This window comes from Polyodon spathula, chromosome 3 (genome assembly GCF_017654505.1).
Source record: "Polyodon spathula isolate WHYD16114869_AA chromosome 3, ASM1765450v1, whole genome shotgun sequence".
Taxonomy (NCBI): domain Eukaryota; kingdom Metazoa; phylum Chordata; class Actinopteri; order Acipenseriformes; family Polyodontidae; genus Polyodon; species Polyodon spathula.
In genome coordinates this window covers 34,774,770-34,787,345 of record NC_054536.1, presented here as the reverse complement: position 1 = coordinate 34,787,345, position 12,576 = coordinate 34,774,770, and the positions used below count along the sequence as shown (strand labels likewise).

General features: G+C 37.8%; 1 protein-coding gene across 1 annotated transcript in view; it reads right to left on the bottom strand.

Moving 5' to 3' along the window:
• Nucleotides 1–4,937: 4,937 nt before the first annotated feature.
• Nucleotides 4,938–12,576, bottom strand: part of ano10a (anoctamin 10a) — a 55,516-nt gene continuing 47,877 nt past the window's right edge. The window contains exons 12-13 of the mRNA XM_041245122.1: nucleotides 6,319–6,435; nucleotides 4,938–5,651 (exon numbers count right to left, since the gene is read on the bottom strand). Coding sequence (XP_041101056.1) covers nucleotides 5,586–5,651; nucleotides 6,319–6,435 — 183 coding nt within the window. The 3' untranslated portion in view covers nucleotides 4,938–5,585. The remainder of the gene's footprint in view (nucleotides 5,652–6,318; nucleotides 6,436–12,576) is intronic.

Below are 12,576 nucleotides of genomic sequence, written 5' to 3'. Positions count from 1 at the left end.
GGCATTATGATATTTAATGGTATTGACTCGTGCATGACCACGGGAATTACAGCAAAACTTTAAGAATACTATCGCACCATCCTCACATAGATAATCAGATTTCTTTTAGCTCTGTTTTACTGAAACTTTTTTTTATTTTTTTTATTCGTTGGTGCACCGTCATGTTGAGTTTCAGCAGAGACATGGAGTGAAGTCACACACACAAAAAAGGGCATGGTATGTCTTCAGCTACTGCACATTTCAATGTGTATTTTTGACTAATGTGCTGATTACATTTTCACCAGTTTCAGAACGCTTGAAATGATTCTGAAATGGTCGTTTTTTTTTTTTAAAGGGAAATAAAACAAAATCGGTCAAAGTATGAGTATTGTGATTTATATTTATATTTACCGGAGTATTTATACTGCTAAATAATGTAGGAAGATTGTGCTTCACTGATTTTAGTATTTAATTATACGACGAGTTAAAAACTGTAAAGTTCATGAGCAGCACCGTGCACCACTCTCTAGAGGCAGACTCGGCAGACGCCTGCTTCGCCCACCCTGTAGATTCGTTGGTGCCCGAGCGAGCTCTGCGCTAATGTGACGTGCATTTCTACAGAGGGAAATCAGAGAATCAGCTGCAAGACAAAGACAAATATGCTTATGTTAATGCTTTGTAAGAATGCTCTCAAAATAATAGGTTTACCCCGAGAGACTGGAGTCTTGATTGAGTTTGATATTTATGATAATAACTTGCGAAAATTAGTTAGAAGGCTGTGGCCAGTTACTGCAAAAAATGCGCGCATTTTAGCCATAGAGGGAACACTGGTCCATAGTATTTAGTATGGATTCATAGAATGTTGTAACACTTCTATGGCATTCAGTCTTTGACCATAGTGTTTAGTCTGGCATACATGAAGAACTTCATTTAGTTTTGAATTTGGAATCAATTCCTGTTTTGTTTTTTTCCCTGCAATAGGAACTGACGCTTTGGGGTGAAAGAAATGTACCTACTTATCTCACCAATTGTATTAATCATGTGCCTAATGCTTTGAACTTTGCAAGTTTTAACTACACAAAAGTTCAGCCAGTTTTTGTACGGGGAAAAAACAGAGGTGAGAGGATGAAACAAAACCCTCCCCGCGCAATAGTGTTTTTAGGAACGCACCACATTTGAATTACTGTTTCATTTCAAATGAATTATTTTCACTGGGGTTATATTTTTTTCTGACCGGTTCAAGTGAACCGGTCTAAATCCGCGCCTGATTCTGATCGCTCTGCCCGTTCTCCCCGAACTATGCCAGAATTACAGCGTTTTCCTATCCCATTCTGAAAATGCGGTTTTTAATAAAATATTTTAAAACCTAAAGCTTTTTAAAATATATATTTGGGTGACTCTTAAAAGAGCCTTTTGTGGTTAAATGTATGTTTTGTTGGCGCCGCCCCTGGTCTACTGTATGTCGGTTGCATCTCCTGCCACGCCTGCACAGCTGTGTAATCTGTGATGCAGAGTATTTATAAAAAACATCTAGATAATTTCTGCCTTACATTTCTGTCCACATAAATTTGTGCCGGTACGACGGTATCATCTCTTCTGCTGTGTCCAGCATTTTTTTTTTTTTTTTTTTTTTTTAACACGGGCCAAGTAGTTATCCACATTGTCCAGCCAAAAACCACAAAATCAGTTTGAAAAGTGACCAGATATGCCATTCTGCACATAACATCTTTCTCGCCACTGTGAAGCAGAAGCGCTAATCTGGCATGAATACCTTCTGTCACTTCTGCGGAAAACAAATTTACTGTCTCAGATCTTATGAAGAAGGGTCGTGTGACTAAAGGCACTCATTTGTGCTGTGTCCTGATGAAAATGGGCAGTAATATTTTACTTTAAAATGTAACGAACAAACCAAGAAGTATAAGGAAAAACTGCACGTTCAATGGCAATCGCTTAATTTTTTTAAAATTAATGTTTTTTTTTTTTTTTTTTTTTTTTTTTAAACTTACTGCATATGGAACTGTTTTTTAGATCACGTTTAGGCGTAAGGATGTTTAATAAAAAAAAAAAAGTTAAGTAAAAAATGTTTGTTTTTTGAGATGAGGGGAAAAAAGTTTTTATTGAGATAAAAATTATACTTTAAAAATACAAAACTAAAAGATCATAATTGGATAAGCCTCCACCATAATATTTGACCATTCTTCTTAACAAAACTGTTCAAGCTGTCAAGTTCCTTGAGGAGTGTTGATGAATAGCAATCATCAAGTCATGCCACAAATTTTCGATTTGAATTATGTCGAGGCTCTTGGTCGTTGTCATGCTGAAAGGTGAACTTCCATCCTAGTTTCAGCTTTCTTGCAGAGGACAGCAGGTTTTCCCTCGAGGACTTCTCTGTAATTTGCTCCATTCATTTCTCCTTCTATCCTGACAAGTGCCCCAGTCACGGCCGATGAGAAACATCCCCATGACATGATGCTGCCACCACCATGCTTCACAGTAGGGATGGTGTTCTTTGGGTGATGCGCTGTGTTGGGTTTGTGCCAGACATAACGCTTTGCAATTTAGGCCAAAAAGTTCCATTTTAGTTTTGTCAGACCACAAAACATTTTGCCATATAGCTAGTGTAAAAAAAAAAGTGTTTTTTTTGCATACTTCAACCGGGATTCAAGGTGAGCTTTCTCAAGTAATGGCTTCCTTCTTGCCACCCTACCATACAGGCCAGATTTGTGGAGTGCTTGGGATATTGTGTCACATGCACACTTTGACCAGTCTTGACCATAAAAGCCTGTAGCTCTTGCAAAGTTGCCATTGGTCTCTTGGTAGCCTCTCTGATCAGTATCCTTCTTGCTTTTTGCATCCAGTTTGGAGGGATGCCCTGATCTAGGCAGAGTCTTGGTGGTGCCATACACCTTCCACTTCTTAATAATCATCTTGACCATGTTCTAAGGGATATGTAATGCCTTTGATATTGTTTTATACCCATCCCCTGATCTGTACCTTTCAAGAAATTTGTCCCGGAGTTCTTTTGAAAGCACCTCAGTGCTCATGGTTGAGTCTTTGCTTTGAAATGCACTACCCAGCAGAGGGAATCTACAGGAACTGCTGAATGTATCCTGAAATCATGTGAATCACTACAATTTAACACAAGTGGAGGCCACTTATCTTGGTGTGTGATTTTGAAGGCGATTGGTTACACCTCAGCTAATTTACGATTGCTATTACAAAGGGGGTGGACACTTATCCAAACAAGCTATTTCAGTTTTTATTTTTAATTAATTTTCTACAGAGTTTTAGAATATTTCTTTCACTTGGAAGTTGTGGGGTAGGATGTGTAGATAAATGAAAAAAACAAAACAATTTTAATGCATTTTAATTCCAGGCTATAAGGCAAAAAAAGGTGAACATTTTGAAAGGGGGTGTAGACTTTCTATATAGACACACACACACACACACACACACACACACAATGAAAGTAGAGTCTCCTATTGAAGTTGGAGCAAGTGCCTCCCAGGTGGGGAGGGTGTCCTCGGCTCACCGCACACCAGCGACCCCTGTAGACTGGCTGGGTGCCTGTGGGCCTGCCTGCAAGTTGCCCAGAGCTGCGTGGTCCTCCAACGCTGCAGTGCTGAGGTGGCTTCATGCTGGGCCTGCAGAGTGAAGAGAAGTGGACGGCTGATGGCACAAGCTTTGAAGGACGCGTGTCCATCTTCGTTTCTCCCGAGGTAGTGGCAGTGGTGGGCCAGATTGAAATAAAAAAATATCTGAGCTTTCTAAATTGGGGAGAAAACGGGAAAAAATACTTGCCGATTCCAAAAAAAAAGAAATACAACACCTTCGAACGGGTAGCCCGAGTAGCTGAGTGGACGTAAGCCACATGAGCAGCACAACTGTCTCCCTTCTTAATTGGGGAATCTCAAGCTGCTTATCATGCCGAGCAACAATGACGCTGTTGACCACTCCCAGGTGAAAGAGGGTAGATTGGATCACCTCAGGATTACCCTGAAACTCAACGGCGATGCTTTAGACCCCAACAGACTGGGTGAAGTCTACCAGCCCACCCTGACCAAAGCGTGAGAGCCCAGGCACCACCCTGCGGGCCTGGAGCACACTGGAGACAGGTAAACCCCAGCTGGGAGTCTGTTCCTCACAGACTACTCCTAGGTGGGTTAAAACAAAAAGCCCTGACCCCCTGCTTTCTGAGCAGCAGGACAAACCTACTGTATGTGATGGTCCCTCTGCCCCCCAGGTTATATGCTTTAGATATGGAGAGATTGATCACATCAGCCCAGAGTGCAGCAAAATGGACTGTGATGTCACCTCTTCAGCCCAGCTCACCGGTAAAAACCTATTCTATCTCAGTAAAAGTAGGTAAAAGGAAGACCCACGTTTATTGTATTCCGGGTGACGGAGGACGCTCATTCGGAAGGCTCTATTAGTTGTACTCAATGCAGGGTTCATACACTTTTTCAACATCAAAATTCCATACTTTTTCCAGACTTCCATTTGTTTTTCCCAACAAATGTGCACGCATTATATATTAAAATGTGCAAGTGTCGTATATTAAACATACAAGTCAAATATTAAATACAGTACAGCCTCGCTATAACAACCCTGTTTGGGTCCAAAGCCTTTTGTTCGCTATAGTAAAAGGACAATCCAAAACGAACAATATAAGCTGCTGGAGTAAGTTAAGGAAATCACCTTGGATAAAGGCATTCGCTAAATTATTAATAATATTAGTACTGTTTTTATTATTTGATTTTCTTTATTATTACAGTATCACTACTATCACTAATAATACTAATAGTAATAAGATTGTGAATAAGAGTAGAACTACATGTACAGTACCTATTTGTGGCATGCTGCAATGCTGCATCCAGCATTCTGGCTATATCCTATTCTATGAAGAACACAGTGCAACCCCCCACCCCTGTTTTTAACAATAAAAGCCTTACATAGTGCAAGGTTTGCTTTGTTTAATATACACAACATAAGGGGACATTTTGCCCACAGCAATAAACATACATCTTTTGTAGGACAGAGGTTAAAACTATAGGAAACCAACTAGTTTTACCTATAGTCAGGAATCATAATAATACAATAGATAGTTCATGATATATACAAGACAGTGGAAGCTAGTTCTCCTGATATCTTTAAAAGGAAGTTTGAGTGAACATTTCTTTAAACATGCATTAACACATTTTAGGTAAAACTAGATATTGTGTTTTGGTGCATGTAAAAAAATGATACAACAATATTTGGATAGACTTATTTTTATGATTTTTATATTGTATCTGTAAGTCTATTTTTGCAATAACATTAAACATGTATCTGTATTTAATGTTTTTAAATTTGAAACATGTTGTTGTACCCTAATCCCAACGCCAGGCACTTAAGTCATCATTTAAAGTGTAAGCCTACACCAATCACATATTACAGAAGAAAAAAGAACCAATACTGCCATTTGCAAATTATAATTAGATTATGGAACAGAGAAAGAGACAAAAGCACCTAAATAAATAACCATTTCTTGCAGTGCAAAGAGTGTAAACATTATATATTTCTGTCCTGTTTTTTGCTCATGGAAACAGCTTCCGAATCTTTGGTGTCTAAGATGCTTTCAGTTTGAATTCCTCACTGTCTTCCTTCAAGGACTCAGCGGCTCGTTGGATTTGCTGAAAGAAAACAAAACGCATCTCTCTTAAAAACAATCGTTTCTTCGTTGTGAACTGCGCATAACATGACAGTCTCCTAGTATTTTTAGTTTTGCCATTAATCAACTCGGGCATGTAGCTGAACTCATTCCATTTGAAAAAAATCAGATAAACCAGGAGTTCCTTCAGGAGAACGAACGTTCCTGGATATGTGCACAAGCATAAATCGGTATTATGTGGATGTTATCAGGAAAAGGGACGCAAGAAATTAACTGCTTCAACCTGAATGAATTCAGCCTTTAAGTAAACTAAGCACATCAAAATCTTGGGAAGCAGGTGATTGTATTGTACCATACAGGAGTTCTCAAAGGATGACCTACTTCTGCTTTACACCTAAAAGAGAGAGCTGGATTCAAGAAATGTAAATAGAATTGCCTGATTGAAATTGCAGGCTTCACCCTAGAGACATTTTAGTCTTCCAAAAATCTAAAACAACATAAACGACACACTATTGTGTACGTCAGCCACATAGTAAAACAAAAAAAAAAAGTTACCTTCCAATATTTTTGTATTTGTATCTAGACAATATTCATGGCACCACAGCTGAAAGTACAGGTTTCACAGATGCTACAGTACAGTAAGCCATTGATTGTTAAAGGTGCAATCAGTTAACGAACAGTGCTCCTACCTGTTGTTTAAGAGCCTCCAATGATTCAAACTCCAGCTTAGCCAGCTGAGTGCGGATATCTTTCGGCACATCAGGAATAACAAACATCAAGATGAACTTGAAAGCCAGGAGAACATGCTGCCAAAGACAAGAAGCAGAAATGTAAATCAAAATCCAGCTTTCTGCTTTATCCTGATGAGTTAGTAACACAAAGGACTGAGCAGGAAAAAAGCACACTGTAATACTGTCTGCACCCCTTTATGTGTCCCTGATACTGCAGACATTCAATCATTTGTACCAAACCTGTTGCACAATAAGCAGGAGACTTTTCAGATACAAAATAAATAAATAAATAAATAAATAAATAAATAATCGGTGTATAGCCAATAAACACCGGAAAACCACTGGAAATGGTTATTTAATTCATGTTGACTTCACGCCTTTCCCATTTAAAAACAAAACAAAAAACCTAGTACAAACAAAACAAAAACAAACTACCTTTCCCAGTGCAGTTGGGCAATGTCTATCATTGATTTGTTCTGAATACTTGAAGCCCACGCCAACTACTGAGTGGCAGCAAATTCCTATATTTCTATTGGTGACCATAAAGATTTAGTTGTGGAAGACTGCAAAGGAAAGAAGGTACAACGTAAGTGTTCAAGTACTGTCGAGGTACTATACATATTACACACAGAAAAAAAATGCCCAGGCATTTTGGAAAGTAACCAAAAACAATATTTTTCATATTGTTTTTGTTCTGTGTAATGTAAATTTATTAACTTTTGCTATTTAAGCTTATTTTCTGCATCTTGTTTTGCTTATGTGACGTAACAGGAAGATACTTTCTACTTTCTGCTGTAAAACAGCTGACTTTATAAAAAAAAAAACAATGAAATGAAAATCCCCGAAAGGTTTAAAAAAAAAAAAAAACATTTACATAAAACTCGAAAATAAGCTAAAAATAAGCACTTAAAAATGAAATTAATAAAAACAGAAGTCCTAGCTGTTTTGTACCTGTGACTGACTGTGCTGTATCAAAGAATAACAGTGTGCCATTTTGAGAGATGCTCTGCAGTGTGTTGATACCAAGCCTTTTCTATTTTGTGGACAAAATATCTTTGTTCTGCAGTTTTAAATAATCATTGTCTAATCCTAACATTTTTTTAAACATCATACCAGACATTTCTTTGGGGACCAGTTAGGAGATGTGAATAGTCAGATTATTTTCCAAGTGGAGATCAGACTCCTAATTTAGAGAGTGAGTCTCTCTTTTTTTTTTTTTTTTACTCTGGGCTAGGAACTTTCCATAGAAAATGGACCCAACAGAGAGATTGGCATCATTTTCCAGTTCATACTGATTATTTGTAGCCTAAAATGTAGTTCCAATCTTCACATAATATAATTACATTAAACTTGACTGGTGGACAACTCGACACCTTTGCTTAATTCGACAGACTTGGTTTGGATTTTCTCCATATAAAATATATGCACCCTGCCTCTTAATTCAACACCACACTTTACTCGTAACTCGACACCTACTACAGGTACAGAAGGGATAAAAACTAAGACTAGTGGATAACTCGACACCGTTGTTTCACATGACTGATCATTCATTCATTTATTCGCAACTACGAAGTGCAGCTGGTTACAGTGTCAGTTCATAATGAGTGAGAAGCGAAAAATGAGTTCTTGTTCAATTGGCTTTAAAAGCTCAGGTTATTCGGGATAACAAGCCTGTCAGCAGAACTTTCAAAGCCTGTGTTTTTGCATACTAAACAGCTGACAATGCTTGATTTCGGTGTAAAACTGAACGTTGTTTATTATTGTTTTTGTTCTGTGTAATGTAAATTTATTAACTTTTGCTATTTAAGCTTATTTTCTGCATCTTGTTTTGCTTATGTGACGTTACAGGAAGATACTTTCTACTTTCTGCTGTAAAACAGCTGACTCCCAAAATCACAAAATTCTTGTAGACAGAGCATCAAAAGCAGACAAGGAGTTTAAAATCTGAGTGAGTCTCAAGATATAACTTGGTCATTTATCAGGAATCAGAAGTAACAGTAAACATAATGAGGAAAACTGGTACGTTATATAATAAATAAATAAATTGTCATCTAGAGCAACAGCAACCTCTTGACAAAGAATTTAATCCTTTGCCCTCAGAAATAATAAAAGAGGTCCCAAGGTGAAACAAACCTATGAATCTATGCTGAATGGAGAATTATTGACGCATTATGCTGACATGGCAAAAACCGAACACACTTGCTGTAGTAAGTATTGGTTTTAGGGCAGCAGATATTGTGGTTTTTTGTATTAAAAACATTTTTCAACACTTACAAACCTACAAAACATACAGTATGCATATATTGAAATCACCACTAAAGCAGCATAACCAATATATAAACAATACCACTTCACAGAAACCATTTTTAAATGAAGAAAAGCACACACAATCTGACAATGCACTCTCTTGCCCTCAGCTGTCTGAAATCTTCTCTTAAACTCTTTTGAATCCCTTACATCCCAGGGAATGATGCACAGAAAAAGTATGTGCAAATTAACAAAGTATTGTACAGTTGTATTGGGTTCTTCTCTCATACTGGATATCAAAATACTAGCATAAGAAAAAAAAAACTAAGTAGAAAACAATGGATTTTTTTTTTTTATACAGTCTTTCTAAATTCCAAGACTGAAATAAAGGAACACCAACTCTTTCAGTTTGTCTTCCGAAAGAGAACTCCTCCGATTGGACAGGGCAAGATTACATAGCGAAGACGGTGAGCTTTTGATGACCAAAGCAAGTCGATGTCAAATTCCCCTGGCGGTAGATCGCATCGGGTGCCACCTTCACAGTGTACAAAGCAATGAAATATTTTTTACTCTGTCTTTTGCTGATATATTTGCAACGTGGGACCTTTGTTATGGCATTTGGCGCGCTTCATTATGCATCGCCATCGGCGTGCTGTCTTTTGCCCTGATTACTATATGTCAACGAAAATGCCCAATGTACATCTCTTGATCCTCTGTGTCGATCACCAACACTGGCAAAATTGCCCAATGTTCTCTTGATCCTCAGTGTGATCCAACATGTTTCCCTGTCCATCTCTGTTAACGGCGATATTATTTAATATTACACGCCTATGCGTGGTGATGTTTTATGCGATAAATTATGTGAGCGTGTAATTCCCCAGGGTTTAATCTCTAACTCTCTAGAGTTGATAATGCTACACAACATAAAATAACAATAATAATAATACTTTATTATTATTATTATTATTGTTATTATTATTATTAATCCACAGGAGTGGTGGAAAGTACACAGTGGCTCACTTAGTACATGGTCAAACATGCCAAGAATGTTTTGCGTGTTGTGGAAACTTGTACCCCTTCAGAAAGCTTATTTAGCACCACTGGAGACACTGTCACTGCTGCCAGAAATCAACTGCTCTCAGAGACGTATGTATGTGGTGTTCATGCAGTAGTTGCCCTGCAAAATGTAATGGAGAAAGAGTAAAGAGAGTCTGCAGTAGAAGCACATTTGGGAGTGCATCAGTAAACACATTGTGGGCTTTTGTTGTACAAGCATTATGTTGTTTTTTTTCTTGTTGTGTAATGTCTTTTATATACTGAATTTCTCAAAGTTATTAAAGACTTTTTTTTTACTTCTTACTGCACAGCTTTTTAAAAAGTTAATGCTTAAAGTCTTCGGAGCAGTGACGCGTCTCAACAGCAGCAGTATTAGGAGATTACTTAATGTAAGATATAAAATCACTGTTCATTGCTTCCTAACTTTCCTCTGAGTTTTAAATCAGTCTTTTGTTGTTTATTTTTATTGCATTAGGAAATCGAGAACTTTTTTATTAAAATAATATAGTTAACTTTCTGGTAATCTTTTATTTTGTATATTATTTGTGTAAAACAAAATGTAATTTGCTACTGTATGAATATTTCTATTTATTGCTATAATTGTACACTGTACATTTAAAAATAGTTTACATGAGTGTGTTGTGAATTGAGCAGAAATATATTTTTCTTTGGAATAAAATGTAAAAAGCAGTTTAAAAAATGTAATCATGTTACTTTTTACAGGGTTTACATTCTTGTTATTTTCCATTGTGTGTAGAATTTACCTTAACATAGATTTGCATCTGACTTTAGATATATCGTCATATCCATGGGATGAACCAGAACAGCCAGATCTTCTGAGGTATCCAAAAACAATCATACAAGCAGTTTCCAGATCATTCAAATCTGACTGGCAGAAGGACTGTCCATGGTTAGAATATTCTATATTCACTGATGCACTGTAGATGAGTCTAAGGATGTCTGAGACTGAGCAGATTTCACTAGTTCTCAGATGCTATGGTGATGGCAGTGTGCATCAGAGTTTGATTGTTTTTAAGGCAGCTGAAATATTAGCTGCAGAAGGACTTACCAGCACAATATTACATTGCCTTCAATCATTTGGACTGAATTATAAGGACTATATTGTTGATCAAGCCTACAATGGAGCTGCTGTCATGAGTGGACAGCGTTCAGGCGTTGCAACCAGAGTGAAAACACCAGTGAAGCATGCCTTGCATGTACGTTGTCATGCACACCGTTTAAACCTTGTCCTTCTGAAGCTGCACATGAAGTCCCTAGACTTAGTGACACTCGCTGAGCATTGCTGGATAAACATATACTTTAGAGAAATTGGATAGTTTGACAATTAGCTAGGTTACACAGACAGCTAGTATGAAGGCAATTTGGTTTCAATATTAAGTGAAATAGCCAGATGGCAGGAGAGCTTTAGTGTACCATACATTTTATGACAACCTGAAAGGTGACTGCAGTCTGTTCTGTGTCTCTAGGGAAATGGCACCTTTGGTGCTAAACATTTCTTTCCCACAGTTTAACCTTTTGCGGTCCCATGTCAGACCAGGTTAGACATTACAATTTTTCCTTTCCAGGCCAATGTCAAGCGCAGGTCTCTGGTCATTTTTTCTCCGGAAAAAGCAGAGAAAACCTTCCAATGGGCAAGTGAGATAGAGAGAAGGGGGGGGGGGGGGGGGGGGGGGGCGGGGGGGGGGGGGGGGGGGCGGATCTGAGCAATACACATAGCCCCTCCACTGAGATAACACGGACAACAAACAAACAAGATAGCTGCTTCTGCATCCAGCACCCCAAGAATCCGAGATTCACAGAGCTTTTTGAGATGCTATAGTAATAAAATAATGACTTGGATCGCATTACTGAAGAGTTTGGTGATAAAAAATAATAATAATAGTATGTGAAAAATACAGTAAACAAGGGGTGGAGCTTCGTTGGAGATGCAGTAATGAGTGTCCTTTTGATATGCAGTGCCTTTTAAACCTCATAAGAGAAGCTATATTAATCCGAACATTGTATTTTCTTGTGGATTCTATTAAAACTTGTGCTTAAGGAAAATAGAATACCCATTTGCTGTACTGTAGCTAATTAAATATATTTGTTGAAATCTAAAACAGAGTTTGGAATTACATCATTTTATACTTACGGATGCACAAAGGAAAAAAAAAAAAGAACATTAAGAAATGCTGTTTTAATTCCTTGTTAATTTCTACAGGCATGTTGCTACTTCTCTTGTCGCAATGTACCAGACCGCTTACCTGCTATACTTCAGTTACTTCAGGATATACCTGAAGAAGACAATCCCAACAGAGCAACTGATACAAAAGGATTACATGCCCAGATAGCTTTTCAGTTCATAACACTGTTGACAATATTCTGTTCTGTACTCAGAGAAGCCAAAGGTGCTTTAGATATGATGCAAGCCTCTTTCTGAATTTGAAAGGTGTTCTACAGATGATGCGTTCCTCAAGCGATGATAACGAGAATAACAAATTTAATCACGTCAAAAAGCTACTGACCTTGCCGCAAGAAGCAGTACATCCATAAAGTGTGGAGAAATAAAACCTGCTAAAAAAATGGATCTTACTTGCAAGATTAAAGGATTCTATGGTCACTGAATAAATGGTGGAACAGAACACCAAAATGACAAGAAACCAAATAAGAGTTAATGTCTATTACCCCATACTTGATGCAATCATCACAGAAATAAATCAGAGATTTTCAAAAGAAAACTGTTACATAATGACTGGCATTCGGGCATTAGATCCAGGGAGTAATCTCTTCCTCTAAGTGGATGCACTGCGGCCATAGGCTGAAGCACTCTGCTCTGACAGTGAAGACCTGGTGCATGAACTACATCAGGCTAAATACTTAATGGAACAAAAATTTGCAGCCTGTCGTAATAAC